The sequence below is a fragment of the Ammospiza nelsoni genome, chromosome 1 (genome assembly GCF_027579445.1).
Source record: "Ammospiza nelsoni isolate bAmmNel1 chromosome 1, bAmmNel1.pri, whole genome shotgun sequence".
Lineage (NCBI taxonomy): Eukaryota > Metazoa > Chordata > Aves > Passeriformes > Passerellidae > Ammospiza > Ammospiza nelsoni.
In genome coordinates this window covers 72,764,628-72,790,417 of record NC_080633.1, presented here as the reverse complement: position 1 = coordinate 72,790,417, position 25,790 = coordinate 72,764,628, and the positions used below count along the sequence as shown (strand labels likewise).

The 25,790-nt window shown below is 37.6% G+C and overlaps 1 protein-coding gene across 1 annotated transcript in view; it reads left to right on the top strand.

The window, feature by feature from the left end:
* LOC132078271 (cadherin-6) overlaps nucleotides 1-25,790 on the top strand; it is a 96,698-nt gene that overhangs the window by 52,311 nt on the left and 18,597 nt on the right. Inside the window, exons 3-5 of the mRNA XM_059480330.1 lie at nucleotides 20,555-20,849; nucleotides 22,257-22,376; nucleotides 24,340-24,507. Of these exons, the coding sequence (XP_059336313.1) occupies nucleotides 20,555-20,849; nucleotides 22,257-22,376; nucleotides 24,340-24,507 (583 nt within the window). The remainder of the gene's footprint in view (nucleotides 1-20,554; nucleotides 20,850-22,256; nucleotides 22,377-24,339; nucleotides 24,508-25,790) is intronic.

Genomic DNA, 25,790 nt, shown 5'->3' with positions numbered 1-25,790 from the left:
ACATGCACGTGACAGACTTCATGTAATCTGCAGAGCAATGCACCTGTGTCAAGAGCCTAAAGAGAGTCTATACTGCCCAAGGTGCCACAGTCTATAGGAATATGTCTTGCAGAATGCAGAAATTATGCTACTGATGATGACATTCAAAGCAGAAACAATACAGCCTGGTTTTCCAAACAAAAATGGGGTTGTATCTGATCTAATTTGATCTCTCAAGCCTCTTAGCAAAGGCTGCAGATCACAGTGATTTGACATTTTATCTCCCTCTGCAAGCTTCTGAGCGTTCCCACGAGAGATGGTGGCTGCTTTTCTTGCCTGCCAGTCAGCTGTCAGTCAAAGTTGGATGCAGCATTCCTTTCCTGCTAAATGGCTGCAAGGCATGATTCAAATGAAGAGCTACTCATCTGGTGTAATACTCATAGAACTCCAGCCAGGATAATCAGCATTCATGAAAGGTACCATTGAGCCCAATCTACAGGAAAAGGCCAAAGGCAGAGAGTCCTCAGAGAGGAGAAATAGAGAAGGAAGATAAGAGGGTCAGAAAAGATATCAAAACAGAAGAGAGTAACAGGAAAGAACTAGAAAGACAGAGATGGAAGGAACGGAAGCTTTATAAAGAGGAATCAAGATGGAATGGAGAGGGAAATGGCATTAAATGGGGGCAGACGATAAGAGTTGGGAGAAAATTTACCTAAAGAGAGCAAAAACAAAACCAGAAGATGAATGAGACAGTGAAAAAAAAAAAAAAAACCAAACAGGTATGAAACACGGAGTCAAGGATGAAAAAAAAGACAACAAATTGAATGACAGCAGTCCTCCACACACTCTTCTGTTTCACAGTCTGCTGAGGGTAGTCAGGGTAATGGGGATCTTTTTGTTCAAAGATAAAGCATATGGTCCTGAGGTGATCCTACAGTCTGTCATTGTCACTGTGAATTTTGACATTAAATTTCATCAGCCCCGCATTTTTTCTACTGCAGAATTAGAGTACTATCTATTGACTTCATAGAGACTGATGGGGAAATGAATATTCCTGCAGAACAAATTTGCTGAGACTGTTTAAAAATGGTCTAGTTGGACCAGAAAACCAAGACAGTTTCAAAAGGAGTCAGAAAGATTAAAAAAAGTATGTTATTTTTAAAAGTTGTTCTTCCACCTATTTGTACTTTATTACACTTTCTGTTGTAAAGCATAGAAACAACACATAATGTATAAATGTCATTGATTTTGTGTTCCTAAGCCATTCACAAGTGGCCTTTCACACATCTTTCAAATGCCAGAACCACTCACACTCTTTTAACTGAACAATTAGCCAAGAGGCATGAAAGAGCAGCCTTTTATTATTAAAGTTGAGGATTGGTGTGAGGGGAAATGATAAAAACATCTAAATGTCTCTAAATTGAGGTAACTAGGCAATTTAACTGAGCAATTACACTTGATTGATGTGGGCAAATGAGGATTATGAACATTTTTATGAAGCATATTTTTTTTTCTCAGAGGATTAAATGTTAACCTTAAATATAGATTTAAAAATGGTAGGAATATAAAGATGAAATTTGAACAGCAAAATCTTTTAAAACAATAGTAATACATGTATGTAAAAGGGAATTGTGCTTATGCCTTACTGTATAAACAGATAGACATTAATCTTCTGGGGTTTTTGTGTTTGTGGTTAAAGCTAGGTGGGCATTAACGTCATAACCATAAAAAGAAAAGATTCTATATGAGCTACAAAAAAAAAATCTTTTACTCATGCTGGTTTCACTTTTTCCTCTTCATTTTTTTAACATCTGTTTAATCCAAACATCTACATCAAAATTTGAGATGTAAGAAGTCTGTTGTGAAAGATTCTAAAAAACAGCTCTATTTGTATGAGATGCCCAAATTACAGTTGTGAAATCCTGTAACTGTTTCAAAAAACAAAAAACAGATTTGCTTCGTAGTAGTTTTAGAGCATAGGAAAAGAACAGTGAAAGGGGATGCATTCAGTTTGGGATAATAAAAGAGAAAAGTAGTATCTCTGAAGAAAGAGCTCAAGGCAGTATTGCAGAAAATGCTGTAGCATCATCTGAGTCACAGACCAGAGCACTGTTGTTGTCTATACCCTGCATACTCTTCTATTCATTGAACCCAGAGCATTCCATGCTTTAGGAATTAATTGTCCAAGTACATTTGAAACCTTTTTTTTTGATAGCGGTGGGTACTGCCAGCTGTTAAAAAGTGCTCCCCGTTTTGGTATGCCTCACACTTCATTGTCAGCCCAAACATGCAGCTGTATCTCACTGGACAAGGAGGTGCAGCTGCCAACGAGATGCTCACAGTGTTACAAACACAAGTTGATTTTGCTGGGGTGCTGACACCAGATCGATCGCTTTATTGCCCATCCTTCTATTCCTGAATTTCATTCCTGTGTATTTGTGAAATAAAGTCTTTTTAAAAAGAGATGAAATTCACGCCCCCAGTCACTGTAGTCACAGACCTGAAGGAACTTGAGGAAAAGTTCTAGACTAGATTTATTCAATGCACTGCTGAATAACTTGTGAACTATGGTTATGCATTGAAGTGTGACTGATGGGCACAGTCACATTTTAACCTGAAGATATCTTTTCTTCTGGTTCAGAAATTGTAGCACTTGGCAGGGACTCAATCCAAAAATGAAATAAAAGAATTACATGAGCATCAAAGTAGAGACGTGTCTAGAAGTACTACCTAACCAAAATTTGCAACACCTGAGTTGGGTTTTAAAAGAGATCTAGTTGTACACATGGCTGCTTAGTACAATTTGAAAGGGCTGTGGTGAATGCAGCTTTAAATCACAGGTAAACAATGAAGTGATAGTACAACTATATCTAAAAATATATGCTGTGTTTCCTAGAGATCTTTGGATACTCCAGGGGTAAAAAAAAAAAAAAAAAAAAGAAAAGAAAAAAAATCTGCCCTGTTCCAAGATCATACTCATAGGTACAATTACTCTTTGTATGCATTTGACAGCTTTGACATGGCAGTCCCACTGGCTACATAAAATCCATGTACTGGCATCCATCACAGAGTTTAGAGCACAAACCTAGAATTATCCTTACATAAAGGGATGAGATTCCACTTTCTTTAAGACTAAAGATAGATCTGAACAAGTCTTAAATCTTGCTTGTTAACCCAAGAACATCTTTTGGCAGTCTGCAGTGGGAAGGACCAACCTGCTTTCCTGGTAACAAGAGGCACAACTGTGGAATGGTTTTGTAATTGCTCTGGATGGCTGGCACTAAAAGGAAACTTCCAGACATCCTTTTCATTTTTGCTGTGTCTTATTGATGTTCATATAGTTCAAGCAGTATGCTCGCCTGGAAGCTATCTGATGTTACTACCTGTACAACCCATCATAAACAATCAACCTCTGCTGACAACTCCATTTTCCCGGGAAGATAAAGTCAAACTCCTGCTGGTATGTGGCTTGGCAAAGCAAAAGGGATTCTGTGTTACTGTAGGCAAACCCAGAATCTTTTTGTTTGGTGTTGAAAGAACCTCTTGGAAAGATGAATTCCCCTCTGTCAAGAAATGATTTAAGGTACTGTTGACCCTGCTTTTGAGGAGGGGATGAATTAAATTTTATCACAGTGTCGTTTCAGCAGTGTTTTTCTTTTTTTGTTGTATGATTTTACTTCTGGCTACAACCATTCTGAAGGCAAGCACAGCAGTGTATTTCAGCAGAAGCAAATGAAACAAAAGGCAGAATCTCTTCCAAGCCATTGCAAGTAGAGGGACTAAACAACATACTGAGGGAAAATTATCTGGCTGTGAGCACACACAAGGGGCTATTTAAACAACAAAAATTACTGTCATGTAATACAGTCCATGCCTTTCCAGCATTTTAGGTAGTAATGGGTAACATTACTCCAATGGTTAAAAGGTATCATATCTTAATTGGATGGCATGATAACTAGCAAGAGAAATCTTCAATTTCTCTCAGATTTTACTGCACTAGTGTTCTGTACTTACCTTTAAAATTTTTGTACCCCAAAAAAGCAAGATGGGAAAAGTCAAACTAAAATGACTCCCCCACCTGCACTTCTGACATTCTTTATGCAGCTTCATTGGCACTTGTTCAGTATTTTTTTTACCTAGCCTTGTAACTTGCACTGATGTATACTTGATGCCTTCAATTTCCTGTTCCAAGCACAGACTATTTGTTATTTTTACAATGCCTAAAGTTAAAAGTTACCTTTGTAACTTCTGTTTATTCCGAAAGTATCACAAAGGGATTTTCTATTCATTTCTGATTATTAAAATAGGCTCTCTTGGGGTCAAGATTTTGCTTCTGCATCCAGAGGCAATGCAGACCAGCCTTTTGCGTGTGACAAAACAGATGTACAGGGAGGTTAAGTGGCCTTCCACACAGCTAAAAGTCAGAAATTTCACAGCAGAGGTTGGAAAACAAAAGAAAATCAGAGTTCTTAGCCCCTTCCCTACCCCCCCCCCCCCCCCAGTTTGTATGATTAGGTCACCTGCCTCCCTCTTCAGTAGGCTAGTACTTGTCATTCTCCTAAGAAGCAGAACAAATGCTGTGGCACATCTGCGCTTCCATTATTCCTCATCCATCAGTCATATTTTATGTTCCAGCACTTGACTTTCCCAAGTGCCCTTCATTTCTGTATTGCATTGCACACACATACACACACTGGTCTTGTATTCCTCTGTGAAAGATTTACGGGCGCTGGTGGAAGTTCTGTGTGCTGTCGGTCCCTGCGGAATAGAGATAAATCCGTAATGAGGGACAGCTGAGAGGTTAGGGGCCCACGACGACAATCCAGAAACAGCTTGCAGGTTTTAAACCATCACACGGAGGCTAAGAAAGGAGATAATGAGCAATGGGTGGGATGGGCAAGGATATTATTCAGAAAATGAAAAGGCAGGAAATACAGCATGGTTAATGTTTACGATCATCATAATTGTGAATCTACTTGGCATCATCCTTGTATCCAAATATATTGCACAATATAAGAGCCTTACAACCATCTGTTTCAAACAAACCACATTTCCTACATGATGGCACATGATGGTACTTACAGTGTAACTATACAGAACCTCCTCCCCTTCTTCCCATTATGCCTGCAGAAAAAACAAATCCTGGGACCCTCAAGGCAATATTTCTGTTAATTCTTGTTTTTCATTTTTGTGTCCCAAACAAAACAATTTTGTTTTCCACATGCTAATTACCTACTCATACCGGTGCTTATATTTTGGATCACGTCTTTTCCCAGATCATCCTGTTCTACTCTTGTTAGCAGTCTGCACAAAGTCCTGAACTGTGTGTCCCTAGTCTTCCAGCTATAGAAAAACAGCTGAACATCTTAATCTTCCTCTCTAGGGAGAGACTACATGTGAAGTTCACGCTTGATTATGGATTATTTAGATTGCTGTTATGTGGAGCTGCATTATTATTTTTTTGTTTGTTTGTATAGTACAACAGTGTTCCTGCTATGAAGCTGCAACATCATGAATATAAATTATGAAGGCTAGGGATAGCTGAAAAATAAAATCCCTCCTTCAGGCCTAAGACAACCGTTGTTACTCCACCATTTGTTATTTACAGTTGACTTACCAAATGTAGTAAACCATAAAGCTTAGAGAAATCTCTTTATTAAATTAAATATATTGTCTGTGCCTCCCTTTTCTTTTGCTGCCATTTCTCTCTCTGGTGAACATCAGTTCACAGTGGGGCAGCAGCAGGTTGAGAGCTGTGGCCAGTCAGTGTAACATTTCAAAACACAAACTGAAAATGTGTTGTGATGTGAATGTCTGCTGTTGATCCGTATGCACTAATGCAGACTGTGGCTTGCTTTCACCATTAATGGGGTGAAAGAAACCTCAGCATGCGCTTGCAAGTACTTCAGGATGCAGTGAAGCTTGTAGTTGTCATGAAAGTCTGAGGTGGCAGATGAAGGAAAGGAAAGAATTGTCCTCTGAAATTTCAGAGGAGGGAAAGAGAAGGAAAAAAATCAGTCCTTTCTCTTCTGTCTTCTAATTTCATAAAAAATCCACCTCAAAACAGAAAAACACAGTTTGTAAAGAAATAAATTGCTGAGGGAGCTTGAAGTTTAAAAATTTACATTAAAGGACAAGGGGGAGACATTAGCAAATGTTTATGTTAGAATTCTAATTCCCACTGTTTTCTCACCAGAGTTGTTTATTTTGGAGTCATATCTGATGATGATTGCAGTTCTTCTATCCCCAGCTTGCTTATGCCATGTGGTACAGGGCAGGGCTCCTGGAGAGCTCAGCTGAAATGGTCTCTCTTTATAGGAATATCATACCTCTGGCTTTATTTCATAGTTTGTCTCTATGAAACATTAAGTGATGTTTCACATTAGATGTCTGATGGAACAAAGGAGGTTTTAATGCATTGCAGAGGCTCACATAATGATCATTTAGTCATCTTTAGCATATTGGTCATCTCTACCCATTCTATATATTCATGTTGGAAGGCAACAAAGTCATTTGTTTGACTTTTGTGTTTAGCATCATGTTGTCATTAGTGGAAAGTTCTCCCCAAGAGACAGAACCAAACAACATATGTGTACCTTTGGCTCTTTGACATATTTCCTTGTGCCTAACAGCCCTTGCAATCAAGCTGATCAGGGCGCTGGCAGAGGATATAAAGGACATGCAAACTGAGGTGTCAGAGCATTCATTCATAGTTCCTTTCCACTTCAGGTAGTTTTGCACTTTTCAGGTCAGTTGCTTAAAACCTAGTTAATGCTGCTTACAACGTCTAAAATTGCTCCAAGAATGGGAATAACATAATTCCCACATCTTGGGAATAACAACTGCCAAGGGGGTTGCAGGCAAAGAGTCAATGCCTGTGGAAGAAAACCCTTGCATGTATATTTGTGGTATTTGTAAACTCAGGTGAGCTTGACCCTCAGCTACTTGCAGGTAGATCTTGTCAGGATTTACACCATTCACCTTATAAATATCTGTTATTTTACCTACAGAAATATTTTATGAACAATTTCCTTTAGAATTTTTAGACTGATAGTATCACAGCAATTATATGTGCTTCAGAGAGAATTCTTTCCTTTCATGAATACTAGATATTATATAATTAGGAGAGCATAGATACAAGTATTTTCACCAAAGGAATTCCAGGTTCTCCAGTCAAAATTAAAATTCATTCCTAGATAGGCCATCCTGGATCTTGAATCTGAATTGGTGTTACTTTCCCTATTTTCAGAATTTAAGAACCATCCCCAAAGACCATGGCTTTCCAGACATTATAGAAAGAAATATTTCATCCCTGTCACTGTCCTTAGATGCATCAATTTTTTTTTTTTTTTATGGAACTGTGTCCAATTTACTTAAAAGGCTCCTGATTTATTGGGTTTTCTCTGCTGTGGATAATGCTTCACTCTACCAGAATTTTCTGCCTGACTCAAGGCTCTTTGGGGTCTGTGGGCAAAGTGCAGTTCCATATCCCTGAGCACTTCTCCTTTATTCATGATGAATTGGCCCAGGATAACACACCCTCTGGTCAGCTCATTAATCACCTGGGTGAAGAAGTTGTCTTAGGACATTGTGCAGAAACCTGGGTTGTCTGCACACAGACATATTGCCCTTCCAGCAAACATAAGAATAATTAAGTCCCCCAAGAGCACAGGGGTTTCCTCCATCTGTCTAAAGAAGGCTGCATCTGCTTCATCTCTTTGAGCAAACAGTCTGTGGCAGAAACCTAATGTGATGTCTTGTGTTGGCTTATCCTCTTATCTTCAAGATCTCGACTGATTTGTCACCTGTTTCACAGCAAAGCTCCACCTACATGTGGCTGATTATTTGCTAATCCACCTCCTTGCCTTCCTGACCTGGCCTCTGTAAGGATCTACATTCTGCTGCAGCATTCAGGTCACTTGAGCTGTCCCTTCACAGCCTCACTAATGGCACTTTGAGGAATACTTATTTGAAAGAAGAATCTACTCAATGCCAGACTTGCCTAACACTTCCCAAAAACGTTTTTCCATGTTGAGGAGTCTTCATCAAAAGGGTCGTGTTGAGAGATAAATATATGGCCTTTTGTGTTGTATCTACTGCCTCACAAACCTTTTATTATCTGGTTATATAACACATATTTATGTTTAGAAACAAAGTTGGAGAACATAACAGAATGGAAATATATCTCATTTTCCCAGCTTCTGACCTATAGAACTAAATGACAGTAGCATGAAAACAGGTTAAAGACTCAATTAAACTTGTAGATATGAATTAGTATCCTTTTTGTTAATTCTTCATTTAAATCAGAATGTGGGTTTTCATTTATTTTAGTGTTTGTATCCTCCCTTCTCCATCCTGCTTCTTCCTCCCTGATACACACACTTTTATACAGCATGTAAAATTCATACACACATTTCAGGGTTTGATTGTCAGCATCAAGCACTCAGAATATCAAAGGTTCACCTTTGTCAGTAAGCAAAGGATGAGCATTTGCTTTCAAGCGCATCCATCAGGGAGTAGTCAGAAGCTGTTACTTGCTGAAGAAGCCTGATGTTTTATTCAACTGTATCCCAGTAAAAACATTTCTGGATATTAGGCCAAGGTTTTGGGGTTTTTTTTAATTTTGTTTTGCTGTTCATCTTTCAGACAGATTCTCCTGTACTACCACAGGAGAATAGAGGTTTTCATGGAATGAGAAATGTATGTGCTCATATAGCTTAATTAAGGTGCTGTATTTGCTTACAGTTTAATTATGAAGCATTTTTGAAAGTTCATGATTCTCAAGAAAATATTTTGTCAGTGATTAAGCAGATAATTCTGACCACTGATAAAGAGTGATCAACCATCTCTGGGTAAATTCCCAGAGAAATCAAAGGTAAATAAATCTGGACATATAATACAGACCTATTTCACTAACTATACACATCACATAATTTAAAGACTAAAGCACATACACTAAAATTATTATTGAAGTGCATGTTTGCTGAATGTACTCTTTTTAAAAAAATATTTTCTCCTAATCACAACAGAATACCTGCTGCCATCTTCTACTATCTGAATTCCCTTTTCTAATTGACTAATGCAGTATAGGACAGAAGTCCCATTATATTCAGTGGAAGGATATCAGGATATTTGAATTAATTTCCTCTGACTTAGGAAAAAGCTGAAAAGAAATTTGGTGCTCTTGAATTGTAGGCACAGTTCTAATTGAATAATGGGGTTTAAGCATGCATCCTTTATAAACTCTTTGTATTCCCATCGAATGTCATTACAAGTCAGGCCCCTAATTTTCTTTAACTTCTCATATGAGAGCACACATACTCCTTTTCGAGGAATTTTTAAGATACCTCAAAATGCTACTTTAACTAATATAGCCAACCTGGGAATTCAGAAACTTCTCCACCTACCCATGCAAACCTTTAGTGATGGTAACCTTCAGCTGTGGGATAATGACAAAAACCTGAAAACAATTCAGTTTTCTACCATTGCAGCTGCATTAAGGAGAGGCCATCTGCCCCACCTTCTAAATACAGCAAGCTATGGCAAAACCACAATGTTGCTATTCTTGATTCCAGTTAAATCATACCCAGTCTTTACATAAACACGGAACAAATTATACCCAAGGTTCTCAAATCATGTTGTAATCGTTACATACAGAGCTGGACATTGTTAACATTTTGCTGCAGGGAGAATGTAGAAGCATCAAATAGTGATCTGTCTAAGATCAGACAGGAAGACTGTGACAAAAGCCATATTAAAACTTGAAGCCAATGACTGACTATTCAGTTAATGTGGCAGATTTGCAATGCTAGCAATGTCTGTCTCTTAAAATGACTTGTACAGCTTTTTCAAGAATTCAGAGGCTTGATTTATCATTCCTGATAACTGATTTGTATACACTAGATAAAATATTTTTTTTTAATCTATCCTACTATTTTGCTCAGCTATTCAAGAGAGTTTTCTTAGTACCTGAGCTAGGTTGTGAGAAGTCTGGAGTGGGCTCATCCATTTATACTTTTTAGTAAGTTAATGCCGATGTCTCAACTAAAGCTAATCCTCATATCTACCAGGTTCTTTTGCTACCCCACATTTTGAAAACACTGGCAAGAAGAAATAATTCTTGCTTTGACAAAGAAATCCAGATGTCTAAATAGATGTACCAAAAGCATAAAACAGGGATTTTATACTGCCTTGGCCTGCCTGGAGAGAAGAACAAGATCTTCACGCTTTTGTGAAGGTAATTGCAGAAGTCTGTATAATGCTCTATTGTTACCATCACTACTGTTTAGCTGAAGAGAGCTCTTTGATCTTTCAAAGGCATAATGAAACCCAACTGCTCTAAGTAAAACTGGGAAAATTCAGTATGCAACCATGATTTTTTTTTTTTTTTAAGTAAGAGGTCAGTTATTACTCAGAGTCAGAATTGTTTTGAGTTCCTTAGTGTCTGAAAGGAAGACTGCTTCTTTCTAGTGTTATACAGTAGTTCAAAGAAAAGCAAGAAGTTTGATAAAAGGACATGAAATTCAAGAGCCCATATGTCTAGAGATAAGACTTGACACCATGGTCTCTTGGTCCTTACAAATTAAAGATCTATTTGTCTTTGTAAGGGCAAACTTTGTAAATTCCCGCTATAATTTGACTTAGAGATAATAGGAAGAGGAGCAAATAAAGTGCATTACCACAGAAGTGCTTAACAGCACTCAGCTCAAGAGAACATGAAAATACCTTTACCTAGTTTGCAGCTTTGCCAGATATTCATTAAGATCTGATAATCAGTTGCCCCTGGAGACAAGGGCTGTCAGCAGAAGGTACCTTGCTAGTTTGGTGTACTGCAGTGCAGGAAAAAAGCTCTTGTGCCACTGGCTCTGTTTAATCACAGCGAAGAGCAGAGGCAGCTGGGGAATCCAAGAGGGAGAAGCCTCGAGAGGTCCCAGGCAATGTTGAAAGGATTGACATACCAGTTGATTTTCTGCAAAGCTGATTAGCTGTGGCTGCATGTTTGCACTTCAAGTTAGAAAACCCATTTGTGGTTTTGAAGGGTGTGTAATAAAGGTGTGAGTCACCAGAGTATGGATGCTTATTCTTAGCTCCATACATTTAAAACAGAACACCAGGTTCCCAATTACACTTTGGGCAGCCTGTTCCTTAAACCAAGGATCCCAACATCAGCCAAACTGTGGTCCCTGTCTGTCTCAGGCCATGTGGCCTCCCATATGGCCCTCACAGAAAGAGACTTCCAGCCTGCCTGAAGGGTGTGAGCCTGTGGTTCCAAAGTGAGAGAACACCTTACATCTTGTCTCTGATCTAATGACAAATTCTTATTCCACTGCCTTTTATATTTCTTATTATTTTTATTTTTTTTTTCACTCAAGCACCCTCTGTTCTTATTACATTGACCTTTCTGTGTTGTATTTGTTTTGAAATCAAATGCCACCATCTTTTATACTCAGTTTGCCTTTTGAGTACCTGGTTGCTTCTGAATCTTGAAATATGCTTAGTGCTTTTTAATCTGTTCATTTACTGAATTTTTTCATCTCTATGAAACTGGTTTTAGCCTCTTTTGGTGTCATTCATTTACAGGAACAAATTGTCACTGCTACTTTTGCGAATGAATGAGAAAGTTCACTGACATTTTGGTACTCTCAAGAAGCAGAAAGACAGCATCCTCATGATTTTTTTTTTTTTAATTCTCCCGCAATTCTTAATATCAGGACAATATGTTTTGCAGATGATAGTGCTATTGCGGAATGCATGTAGCTTTTTTTGCTGTTTGCAGTGGGTGCAATTTTACCTTTTTTGTTGTTCTTGAATCTCATGGCTGCCTTTTTTTTTTGTTTTCTTTTAAAAAGCCAGTACCTAAGTTGAAGGTTACCCTTAGAGGATATTTTTGTTTTACCCTTTGCACGTTCTGCACCAAGATTGTTATCTTAATAAAACATTTGACTTTTGTTTAATACTTCAAGTATTGAATTCCTATATCCTTTACATTTTTCTTATTATTATTTCAATATCAATTTTTCTGCTAATTTGCCTGTTTGAATGCAACCAGGGTTGCTATGCTTTTTATAAACAAGGTATCTTGCAGATATGTTCTTTTTACAAAAACACAGCCTGCTATGTATTATTATATTAATAGGATTCCACAGCTGAATGAGATGGGTTTTGAGGTATTCTTGGGTTTGCTATACTAACTCTTATGGATCAAAAATGTAAGCACGATCAAATAGACATAGTATATTTTTAAATAACTCCAAAAAACCAAGACACTAAAATGCAGGAACCTCCTATAACCTCAGTAATTCTTCAGTGCTCTATTTCATCAATTTTTATAGATTTAATGTTTTCAATCAAGATTTGGATTACTCGATGATCCTGTTCAATCCCTTCCAACTCAGTGTTTCAATGATTCTTGATTTCATTTTACCCTTTATTAGGAGAACATACTACAGTAGAAAAAGAGAGCTATTAAAAATTGAAGGAATAGAAACAGGAAAAAATGCAATGTTCATGAAATAGGAGTCATTAAGAAAGAAAATCTAATAGACAATGTATGGTCATAAAATGGAAGGAGAAGGAACAGAAGAAGGAGAAAAAAACTGAGTGTTTCAGTCTAGAAGAACTATTTTGATATAGCAATGAAAATGGCAAACCTTTGTACTCATTTCTAATGCAGGTAGGAAAACATTAACATTCCAAAGTCTATGTCCATTTGTACAGAAGAAAGGCCAATTGAAATGCAGCAATTACAGAAAACCAGCTAGGAACATCAGCCCTCCATATCTGGCCTTTTCTTCACTGGCTCTTTTTGGAATCCACTTGACTTGAAAACAAGATACTGAGGTTGTAAACAGGTTTTCAGTTGAGGACTCAGAAGTGCCTATTTTGTAAGCAAAAGCCGTATATAGGCTGGGAGTCTATAAAAAAAACTAAATAAAAAAACAATAACAAAAACAAAGCAAAACAAACAAACCAAAAGCATATGTAATTATTATCTGTAAATGCAGGATGAGGAAGAATGTATGTATATGGGAGGAGGCTCTTAAAAACAGAAACACAATGCTGGCACAAGAACAACACATCTAGTTTGGGAAACAAGATCTTTTCTACCCTCGAGAGCAGCTATTTCTTTGAACAGGAGCTGTGAACCTGTTACAGCTTTTTCTTTGCTAGATATGGTAAGAGCCAAGCAAGATAAAACTATATTAATAAATTCAAACACTCAGGAATCAGTCACTCTGAACCATATTTGGGTTTACTGTATTAACTATGGTATAGGAGCTGTACTTACCTTACTAAACCAATCACTTGCTATAGTTAACCCATTCAGTTACTTCATAAACTGTGACATCTGTAAGGGCAAGAAAGTGATTAAAAATCAAGACTGCTGGTGGCTTTGGACAGCAAATCTCAGGTTAGTAAGGAGATACAAAAGAGTGTGAATCTGCTTTAAGCACATATGGTAACAGTTTAAACACAGCCCCTGTGTGAAAGCACTGTTCCTGACAGCTGTGCATGAGGCATCATGGTGCTGTGATCTGCTAGCACAGGTCTATTTGCCTTTCTTTTTAATCTTGTCCTTTTTTTTATATTGTTTTATTTTCTTTGAAAATGGCAGTGTTTGAATCATACTTCAAAGTCTGCCTCTTGATTTTTGATGCTATAGAATATAATTCTTATTATAATCTTCAAATTGCTTTATATAAGAATGGAAAGGAACCATCCCTTCTAGTTTCTGTAAGCACCAAGAAGATTTAGAATCACTGTAGCATCTTTCTCCCATTGTCTTCAAAATTATTTTTAATCATCTAGCTATCTAATAATCAGGTTCAGTAGTCTAGCTCTATCTCTGCCCATTGGCCTCCTCTAAATAGCTCTCTAGTCCATTAACTCATTGGAGTTTAATTTTGTAGAACAATAAAGGTGTCAAAATCATTAATCTCACATACAGTTTGAAGAACAGTTGCTACATCAAGCAAACAAACCTACTTTTAGCCTTGACTGGCTGTTCAGCTGGCTTTTCCATAGATGCGCAAATAAACTAACATCCACTGTGGCCCGTGGTGGTTCTTCTCCAGAAAGTATGTAAGGAACATGAGAAGCAGCACCATTTTGCAGTTTCTAGAGGATTTAAGGACAAGGGCCAGAGTAGGAAGTATCCAGAACCATGCAGTGACGTGAGTGATATGAGAGAGACAAGAGATTTTGGCTTAGGGCTGAGTTATGTAGCTTATGTGGTGTATGGAAGGATCCAGAGCTTAGCATGGTTGAGACCCAAAAAACATGGCACACTCATCCATTGGAAATCTGAAATTTCTGGTGATGCTGGAACTCTTCTGGAATATCCTCTGGAAGAAAGCATCTTTTATGTCTTGAAATAAATTATTTGTGTGGGTGTTTGCCCTGATGATATGGGATATTTTTTGTGTATATGGAACCTGTATGTTGTATTTTGGGGTTATTTTTTGTGAGTTAGAAACAAGTGTGTACTTAAACTTCACTAAAATACATATAAATACTTATTACCTAATGTGCAGAGCCAGTGACATTTTCCTTTTAACACAATCACCTAATAGAGTGAAAAGTTTGGTGCTGATTATTTGATATTACTAAAGGAGTTGGTTATTATAGTAATTGAGGGATTTTGTTGGTGATGTAGGGGTAAAGAGCACCAGGAGAGCCAAGGAGGAGTGCAGGGTTGTTCCTGCTTTTATTATTACGGCATTAGCAGTTTTTTGCATGCCTTGTTTTCTCTAAATGCTTCAGTATTGCACTCTGTAACCTCAAGCAATACATTTGATTGAATTTGTTTGTTTCTAGATTGTACTTTGGTGTTTGGATATAGTAAATTTGGAGCGAAATCGTATGCTATGAATATTCCCAGGAGTAAAACCATTATTCCCTTCACTAGCTACCTACCAACTGCTTGCTTACTATTTTAATAGTTGGTCTCTATTTCATTAATGTGTTAGGAGACAAAAATGGGACCACACCAACCCCAGAATATCAAGTCACTCTTAAAACCACAAATGAATAATAAGACACAACAGGCAGCTTATTTGTGTATAATTGCAGGTTGATGGTTCAGTGTATACATCCCAAGGTCAATTGACTTTGATCTTTGCAGAGATTCAGTAACTGCTCTGAAATTCAGCAGCAGCATGTAATATTCACAGAAGGGAAAGGAGCTTGGTCTGTAGGGTGAATAGAAAACCATTTTACCCACTGAATTGCCAGGTATCCTAACCAGCAATATGACATTAGTGGGAGCTAAACTGCAATTTACAGCTGTCTTTCATAACCTAAAGCCACTTCACAAATGAGATTAACTATGCTGTTTAAATTAGTGTTACAGAATGAGGTAAAGGAGGGGTGTTATTTAAGTCTGGAGAATAGTCATGGCCTGCAATTTCAATTTTTTGGAATTTAATTACCACAGCTGTAAAAGTACATTTTCAGTACAACCTTGTTACAAATATCCGTGCTAGAAAGCCACTTCTCTCTGGTGTATTCCATTTAAACACACAAAATAAGTTAGTGGTTGGTCTTAACCTTTTAAAACAAAGGGGATTTCACTTCAATTATTTGGTTTTGGTCCTGATATTTCATAAAGTTTCACATCAAGGTGAATATAGCATGTTGAGAAAAGTGTCCCGAGTTCACTGCCCAGGCCTGACTGTCCCTGTCCCCCTGCCCAGAGCCCAGGACTCCAGGTCAGCCACATGGCCCTGCCCCAGAAACACCACAGCGGGGCCAGTCTCCAGCTCCTGACAGCCCTGCCCAGCCGTCTCCACTCCCAGTCCCCAGCACCAGGGCTGTCCTGGTCACCTGTGGGTGCCCTGCTCCTGCCTGGGGTGGTGGGACAGACCATGGCTGCCAGGCCCTGCCACTGTCCTCCTGGGAGATGCTATTCCCTGCACCACAGCAGTTTAGAGTCTAGCTGCAAAAGCACTTGGAAAAACCCTTAAATTCTTCCCATATCTTTGCTGAAGGAATTCCTGAGTGTGTAGAATGGATCCAACTTAATTCTTAAAATCCCGGTCAAATTTTCCTGTAGTATTGCTTTTTAAATGAAGCAGTGCTGTCTGTTGATATGATGTGAGATGAACACAAATGCTGTCAATATATTCAGTCCAGAAATAATTTTTTAAAAACAAGCTTGTGTAAAAATACTTTGAGCAGAGATTTCACTTCCCTTTTCTTTGATGTTGTGCCAAAGACAGTCCATTGCTACTACCCTTGGAGATTTTGGACGGCTCTGCCAGAGATACTGTGGAGAACAAGGCTACTTAGATTGTGGCTAATTTTAAGGGGAAAAAAACCAGAAAACAAACAGCTCTCACTTTAAAATAATTATGTATATGACAACAAGCAGAATGTCCAATCCAGGGAGCTATTGCTCCAGTCCTGAGTGCACTTTAAACTCTTCCTTCAGGGGGAATGCAGCCTTCCCCATGCCCAGGCAAATGTATTTGAATGGTTTGGCCCAGGACATTTGGGAGGAGCAGAAGAAAGATAGAGGCTGGAGAGTACTTTTCTGACTGTAAGTCATTAAAAGCAAACCAGATGGCTCACTTTACAGTGGTATTAAAGTAAAATGAGTAAAACTATGCCTAGGGCATAGTAAAATCTTTAATTTGTCATTCATCCTCAACTTTAGCCAGTGATTGATGGACAATGTCAGAAGAGTGTCCAGATTAGATTCTGAGGGAATCAATTTATTGTAATATTAGTACAGTGCAATTGCTGATACATTTACTTTTTATTGCACAGACTTAGCTCTTCACCATTTTGCTTACCTTTGGGGTATTGCTCAGTTCAGCCACCAACTGAAATGAAGACCAGTGAGTAACGCTGAGTTCCAGCAGAAGTAAAAAATCTGTCCTAAAGTGGAGTACTTAAAAAATTGGCTGCACTAACTTTTTCTTGAGGAATGGTTATATGGTGCAGCCCAGATTACATGAGGGTTGTGTCCCAAACATTTTGTTCTATTCCATGGCTATCTGCTACGGCCCTTTTTTTGGTCTAACTTTATGCAGAGGATAATGGACACCTTTTTGCAATACAAATGAGTAAAGAGAGTGAAGCTATAATGTCATGTATTGGCTAGTGACAGTCCTGCTAAAAGCATCTGCAGTATAATTTATGCACATACTTCATTACAGCAAGCTTTCTTCACAATGAGATGTCGGGGTAGTGAAAAATAACTTCAACTTTAAAAGAAAATAGTGTTGTTATTACCATTTATTTCATCCTCATAACCTCACAATGGTGTTAAGTTTTATATGCAAAAACCATCAACTGTATTTTTAAGTACATCTCACCGCCAGGCCTTTCTTCCAGACTCAATTTGCACCATTTTTTTGTTGTTTGATGTTATTTGCAAATTTATTTTTTTAACTTGGTAGTAGTAGCAATTTCCCTCTTCATATAGGTCACGCAAACAAAATATTTCTTCCAAGATAAACTGACACTTAAAAAATGAAAAAACAATATTGTCTTTGCCTGGGTAGGTCTTTTCTACCAAATAAACAGTCAAGGATAGATAAACTAATCTAAAATAATAAATCTTTTTTTATATATATGTATATACTTTCCTCACTAGGGGATGTTGCAAATTTTTCATCTGTGAGAAACTCTTCTTGAGATCTGCTTGGCTTTTAATTTGTTTAATATGTATATATATTTTTTTTTTCTGAATAGAAGGGAACAAAATCCAAACTATTTTGATAATAAAGTTATTGTTCCAGCAATTAAGCAGGCGGTGTGATACAGGTCTATCCCACAAAAACCTTATGGCGAGACTTATCCTCCCTTACTGAAATCAAATAGATTTCGGTCATACTTTTGGAGGCCCTTTGTGAACCAGGTTGATGAGGCCACACATGATGATATGCTGCACATTCGTTGCTGGTTTGAAGAGCCAGCATTGAGCCAGCCTGAGCTCTCTGTAACACACACGCAGGACATGACCTCCCGCAGGTCAGACTCTCACAGTAAATAACCCACATACAGCCTGGCTAGCTGAGCACGTAGTTTGCTCTGTCATGTCTTAGGAAAGTTGTCAGACTAAAGATATTGGAAAATATTTTATCCAACGGAGAATCTTTTTTTAAAGATAGTGATTTAGATGGAGGTCTAAAGATTGAACCATGGATGAGGATCACCTCATCCTCACTGTTGATGACACCGAGATGTATTTTGTCTTACTATCCGGAGTCACAGTGGGTCTTACACAAGTGGGTTAATTTTGGAGAAGAAGTGAACATTTAATAAACAATTGATACGAAAAAACCATAAATGTTTCCATTTTTAGTTCTTTAAGTAGTCTGGGCTAGTTAAAGAATATTATGGAAAACTATTCCCAATGGTTCCAACACCTTTTCTATCTTGACCTTTTTTGCTACTTTGTTCATTGAAACCAAGTTTAATTAAAATTATGATAAAAATGAGCTTGAGAGTTCAGCCTTTATCAAGTCTCAAAACAGCACATTCCATGACTCATACGAATTAATGATAGTCTGTTACTGAGGGCTGTTTTTGTCCTGTTCTGAAACAGACAAAGTTAAACAGGCTTTCAAGGCGAACAGAAGTTGAATTTTTGATGTGAAACAATCATAAAAATAGACAATTTTAAAATTATTTTCATGCCTTTTCTGTTACAGGTTGCCTTTGAGGAGAGTTCTATTCAAATAACTAATTGAAATTACTTCCTGCAGTAGACTTCTCGTCTGACTTCTTAATAAGCTGGTCTGATGGATGCTTTTTAGAGTCTGAACTTATGTCTAGTAAATAATATAATTCCTCTAGGCCCCCTGGCCAAGGAAATTTGCCAACTGAATGAGACTCAAGAGACTTCAATTCTATTCCAAATTTCAAGACTACCCTTCTAGGAAACTTTGTTATCCAGAAAACAGAGCAAATGGTATTGACTGGTTTTGTGAAGGGATGTGAAAACTGTTTAGGAAAAATTCTGCACAGAACCTAATTATTGCTATTCCTACTATCAAGAGAAAGGGCTCCGTGCAAAATTACACAGAATGCCCATTTTCTCCCTGAAGGAGAAAATTAAGAAGAGTGCTTCAGCATGTGTACTAATGATTAGCCATGCCACAGTTATGATATTTTGTATTATTGGACAGTCTTGGAATGTGTGGTGATGGAGAGTTTTGCCCTTAAAGGCAGACTTTTTGCTCGGAACATGCTTTCTCTGGGGATCATTGGCATATGCACACACAGTGGAGCACTGTGCCACCAAGTGTGGTGTCTGTGGATTTCTGATTTGAGCAGAAACTTGGAGGAAGCTGAAAACATTGACCATATGGTCATGCTGTAGGCTGCCCTTTCAGCATAGGGCATAGCCAGGCACAGCTGGCATCTATGCCAAGATTCTTTAAATCTACAAATTTTTCTGTCTTCTGCATGCTATCCAGCAATGCTAAGTGCTTTGCAAAACACTCAACCAGGGATTTTTTTCTTAACTCTTATTCAGGAAAAGATAAGCAAAGAGATGGTTGAGAAAATCCAGCTCTCCTGACTCTTAAACAGGTTTTGTCTATGAAAGAAACAATTTCCAGGAATCTGCTACCTAACAGATTTTTTCCCCATTGTCTTCATGACCTATGCTCTCACATTGGAAGCCATTGTAATGTTTCATTCTTACAATTTTTAGTTTTGCTAATGTAACAATAAAATAAGTTGCAGTTGAGTAGCCTGGATTTTAAGGCTAGGGGAGTAAATAAGGCTTTTTTAAGGAATACTCATAAGGATATGATTTAATCAGTTACCCCTTTTGAGTCACTCAACAGAATTCCAAGAGATGTGGAAATCATCTGGGGAAATAAAAGATGATGGTTCAGGCAGTGCATGCCTTGTATGCTAATTGCCATCATTCTTTTCTTTCCCTTTCCCCCACCATGTTTCACCTTCATCTATGCCCCTTTGGATAAGGCAACTGATGTCTTCACTTCCAGTGCTGTAATGGTCTGTTACACCTGCCTGGCTCTGGCCTTAGTTTGCCAGAACTGTGAATGCATGTATTTATCTGCTGTTTGTGTATGTATTTGGTAGGTTATTTTATTGTGTATTATATGATATATTACATAATGCCCATGGGACATAAGAGCCAAGCACTCAGAATTTAAACTTAAGAAATGTCTTGACTGGCCACTTTTTAATTCTGTGCTTACTGCAATTCCCAAACACACTGTTTTTTCACTGTAGGATATCATTGCCCTATATATTCCTAGGATTCCACCTAAGTTACTAGAATTTGGATTTGATTGATGTATGTGTAGCTTGGGAAAGTGGTCTGCAGCTTTAGTTTATGGCTATCCTCAGGCAACTTCTTATAATATTGCTGACCATTTCAATTCTGACATCAACACACAACTCAATCTATTCACTGCTTCTACTGTAGTATCAGCTCATTTCCTAAAAGCAGTGTGCAGCCTTCTGGCTGAGTGTTACTGATAGGAAAGCATATATCATGATATCGGTTAAAGTATCTAGAATTGTGTCCCAATTATTTATTTTCCTTTCTTTTTTTTTTTTTTTTTTATTCCCATTTCACCACCAGCTGCATTCAGACCAGGATAAAGGAGATGGATCACTTAAATACATCCTTTCTGGAGATGGAGCAGGAGACCTCTTCATTATCAATGAAAACACTGGTGACATCCAGGCCACAAAGAGACTAGACAGGGAAGAAAAGCCTGTATACATACTCCGTGCCCAGGCTATAAACAGAAGGACTGGAAGACCAGTGGAACCAGAATCTGAGTTCATCATTAAGATCCATGATATCAATGACAATGAGCCAATGTTCACAAAGGACGTTTACAATGCCAGCATTCCCGAAATGTCAGATGTTGGTAGGTGCTAACTAATAACTGGTTTCAGTGGCTGGTCTGGCTTCTTTCCGTGGAGTTATTGAAGGACCCAGACTTTACAGGTGTTGAATAGAGACATCTGCTGTTTGAGTCTGGACTAAAGGCACCTGAGACATTAAAAAACAATTAAAATCCAGGAAAATGGTGGCAACAGTTTGCTGGAATCAGAGGTGTCTGCTGGGTGAAACATGCTCCCTCTGTTTGCCACAAAAAAAATGCAAGTTAATACCATCTGGTTTAATGTCAATTAAATTGAGTCAAGCTCTGTTATGTGATACCTGGGTTTAATACATATTAGTAATATGGTATTTCAAGATCAATTGTGTCAATACCACTCCTAGATCTGTTCAGCAACCCTTATTTAGTTCAGGAAGGTAAACAAAATGGAAAAGGGGGTACAGAAGGGGTTGTACACATTTCTGTCACCCATTCGTTCTGAGATATGCCGTTAACTTCCTATGACCTCTGTTGTTCTTTCCATGCAAAAGAAAAGAGCTTCCAAGTCACTTGAAGTCCGCTGAAATTTTTCTATTGATTTAAAATATATTGAGCTGTAGAAATCAATCAAGACAAGAAAAAAAACCAACTTCTTTGGAAAATTATTTTAAGATGAGATCTTTTCCTGAGAAGTTGACAGGTTTTGATTCTTAGGAGGGGTCATTTTGATTTCTTTGTCAGAGAGCAATGGATGGTTAAATTCCAAGAAGCACATTTCTAATTTGAGGTAATGTCCAGGGAGAGAAGCATTAATTAATCATGATCAAGAGTGAAATTAAAATAAAGCTCAAGCAATATGAAAATAAAGACTTTGGGGCATACGCTCTCCCCTCATTCATGGGACTTGTCACATGGATGAAAACTCATCTGATGAAGTGAGAACCTAATATTCACATTTTAATATTTGAACACTTTATTCACAAATTATTTTAAATGCTAAAACTCTAAGCTATTTTTTATGTTTCTTAGCACCTTGCCTATGATTCAATACCATTTCTTTCTCTAGAAAACGCCTGAAGAACCATAGTTACATTCTCACGTCAAATACTTTACAAGTATGAGTAGATTTGCAAAAGTATATTCTTGGCCTAGATTCAAGTTCTGAATGCTTACAGTATCTGCAGAGGGGTGCATTTCTGCTTCCTTCGTGAAGGAGGGATCCACATACCCAATCAATAACTGTTTTTTAATGAGTTGAGAATAAGACAGGTATTATTTTGAGTTTATGTCCTTCATGAGCAGAGAAAATTCTACAAAATACAAATATTTCTGCCACTAACTTCCTGACACAAGTCTGACCTGAACATGAATTGTTTTTTTCTCTACATCATAAACTGTCTTGACCGTGAATAAAACCTAATAATTTTTGTTTTCTTTGATTTTTCATTGCAGGTACCTTTGTTGTGCAAGTCACTGCAACTGATGCTGATGATCCTACATATGGGAACAGTGCTAAAGTTGTCTACAGCATTCTCCAGGGACAACCATATTTCTCCGTCGAATCTGAGACAGGTCAGGGGACCTTATCTGTCATTCTGTGACAATGTCTGTAATTCAAAATGACATGCTAAGCCAAGCTAGGATATATTGCTAAACAAACTTTGAAGAGATTACATCTTACTCAGTGCAAAATCTGACAAATTTAATAGAGCGATACATCTGTAAACATGACACCTACATTATTTTAATCTTACCAGCAAAGTCTAATAAATACTATTAGTACAGTTGTGAACCAGTTTTTAATCATTTTTAACAAGCAGTGGGTACAGAAACTGCAGTGGATGCTTAAATTAAACCAAATAGGTTGGCTTTTAGATGAAAGAAACAGGTGGGTGTGGAAAAAAGTGCTTAATCCTCATAGATCTTCATAATAGCTAAATTAAGACTGAGGGTTTGTTCAGGTGAGTTTTCTTTCTCCGTCTGCTTCTTCAAAACTTGTTTAAAGTAATTATAATTTCTTGCATCTGCAACATATCACTTTAATGCTAATTTTATGAAAGAAATCTTAATTAAGAGTAATGATAGAAGAGGTAAAATTGACTGTTGCGCTAAAGTAGAAGATCACAAATAGAATCCCAAAGTTCTGAGTTCTGTTTTTGGAAGATGGTTAAATTATACACAGTGACTGGAATTTTTAATGGTCTGACTAACAGACAGCTTTGGAACCTGTGCATATATATCCTGTCTGACTGAATCTGATGTACCATTGACTACCTGACTACATAGATATTCTCTTCCCGAGCTTTTTGACTAAGTTTTTCAAGAACAATCAAACTATCTCAATAAACTCCTTCAGTGGAACATCCACTGTGTTGTATTGCTAGAAGCTAGGGAAATCGGTTCTCCACAGCATCCTTACAGGAAAGAAATAGATTATCCCAGACAATTCATCAGGCTTAGGATTGTTTCTTAGATAAATCGTAGAGACTCGGGCAGGGAAAAAGAAGGAGAGACTATATGTCTCAAAGTGAAACCTGAGTTGAAAGGGTGTACACAGTTCTGAGAAGAGGGAGAGCCAAGATCAAAGGGAGCTTCCCTTCAAGCATAAGGTATTAGATAACAGAAGCCAGGCTTTTTGCACTGATGCACTCTTTCTGACATGGACAGTGCAGTGTGTACTCCTCTAGAGTTATAACAAGGATAGAGTTGCTGGGAGTTCACCAGTAAGAAACTTCTATCATGAGGTTTGTGTGGGGGATGGGAAGTTAAGTAAACCACATTCTTGATCTTCCTGCCATGGAAATCAATTGCAGAACTCTTAGAGTGAAACATGTCTCTTTCAAAGCCGCTGTGAATTTTTTCATGGATTTCAGTACTTGAATTTCACCCCTTTTGCCTACAAAGGAGCCAGTTCTTACCTTGAGAGACCCAGTGAGAATGCAAACACTTTGCTTCATGGTAAATCGGAAGGATTGAATTTCAGTAGTAGTTGGCCTTATAACTGTTCTTTGTGCCTTTGAAGAAGGATGTAACTGGCAAATCATTTCAATCAATGTATAAATAGAAGTATATATACTCAGGCATGTTTGAATGCTCATAATTTTCTTAATTAATTTCTATTCTTCCATTTACTGTTGCTGCACTCTTTATTGGTGCTTTGCTGAAGTTAGCTTTACTTTCATTTTTTTTACCACATCTGTCAAAATAATGAACAAACAGCCTTTTTCCAGTTCAGTGAGAGATTTTAGCATGGAACTGGAAGAGGGTAAATAGTTATGTAAAATAACATAGCTCACAAATAAGTGGAACATTTTTCTGTGGGTGACAGACCACTTATACTGTGTCTGTCACATAGGCAGGAGCCTGAGATGTGACAGGACAAATCTGTAATTTAATGAGCCATCTCATAACAGTAAATATTTGTACTGGGCAAATTTTACTTACTACGCAGAGATTCTTTTTTGTTCTTTTAATAAGAATTTCCATCAAAGTCACTACCTGTGAACTCCCCACTCTTTAATTTTCATGTTTACAGGCATTATTAAGACTGCTTTACTGAACATGGACCGTGAAAACAGGGAGCAGTACCAAGTGGTCATCCAAGCTAAAGACATGGGAGGCCAGATGGGAGGATTATCAGGGACCACCACCGTGAACATCACCCTGACTGACGTCAACGACAATCCACCTCGCTTCCCCCAGAGTATGTAATATTTACATTCTGTGTTCTAACACTAAAATGGACAAAAACGGTTCTTATTTTGTTTTTTGTTCACCTTAGATATTGTTTCTTCTATTGTGACTTTACTGAGTATCAAACTTCCTTTAGGAAAGCAAAAGAGAGCACATAACTAAGCAATAGCATCATGCCAAGATTAATTGCAATAACTGGGAAATGAATATTTAATATTTTTTACTCCAGTTGCAATTGACAGTCTGAGAGGTGAATTATTGTTCAGAAGCAACTTCTGCTTTTCCTACTTTTTAGATAACTGATCAACATAATCTCTATTTCTTGTTCACTACTATTTCTTTCAGACTTTGTGATTAATTGCATTTTAAGGTATCTGTTGTAATCTAATATATTGAAGCTTTGAAACAAATTTATTAAAGTATGCAAAAATATCCGAAGAACAATTCTATAGAAAGGAGTATTTAAAACAAGAAAGCATTTGCTACAATGAACCTTGCTATATTCTTTGCATACAGAACCAAAACCACATACTTAAATACACCAGGTGTTTCTGCCTATTTACTTCCCCTCTCTCAAATAATTCAGTAGACATCTGTGTGATGCTTATAGGAATCAATTGCACAAGCTCTCTTAGAGAGTAACTTCTATTAATGACCGTTCATTGCTGTAAGGGATTCAAAGTGATTCAGCTTTCATCCTCTTCTCTTTCCCTCTCTCTCTACTTCCTTCTTTCTCTCTCTATTTTTTTTTCATTTTTTACTTTGTCTAACCACTGCACTCTGTATGATGTGTGTGTATTGCAGTGTCAGTGTGTGTCAAATTCAAGAGCAGCTGTTACAGAAAATAATTGCAGATACTATCAGACAAATCAGTGAGCTTTGGCAGTTAAGTCACTGGGAAAGTTATTGGAAGCAACTTGTCATTTAGGTTCAAAGTCTGTTCTTAGCTGTGGGCAAAGAGTTTCCATTTAAATTAGAGCAACTTAAGAAGAAATATAACACTCTGCACCCCATGAGTTAATTATACATCTCTGGACATGAGTGTCTTCAATGTAAAAAGCAAAGATACAGCTTCACAATGTCAACACTCCAAAAGCAGAGGTTTTTCCTGACAAAAATTCAATGTGGTACATTTTTAATGGGTATTTGAGCTGGATTCAGTTTTAGTGATACTAAGCTGCACTAGCTTCTGACAATTCTTAATATTTGCCCTTTGGCCTCAAGACATTTTTCATACACATTTCTGATACAGCCAACAGAGACCATGGGAGCACCCAGAAAGGGTCATCTGTT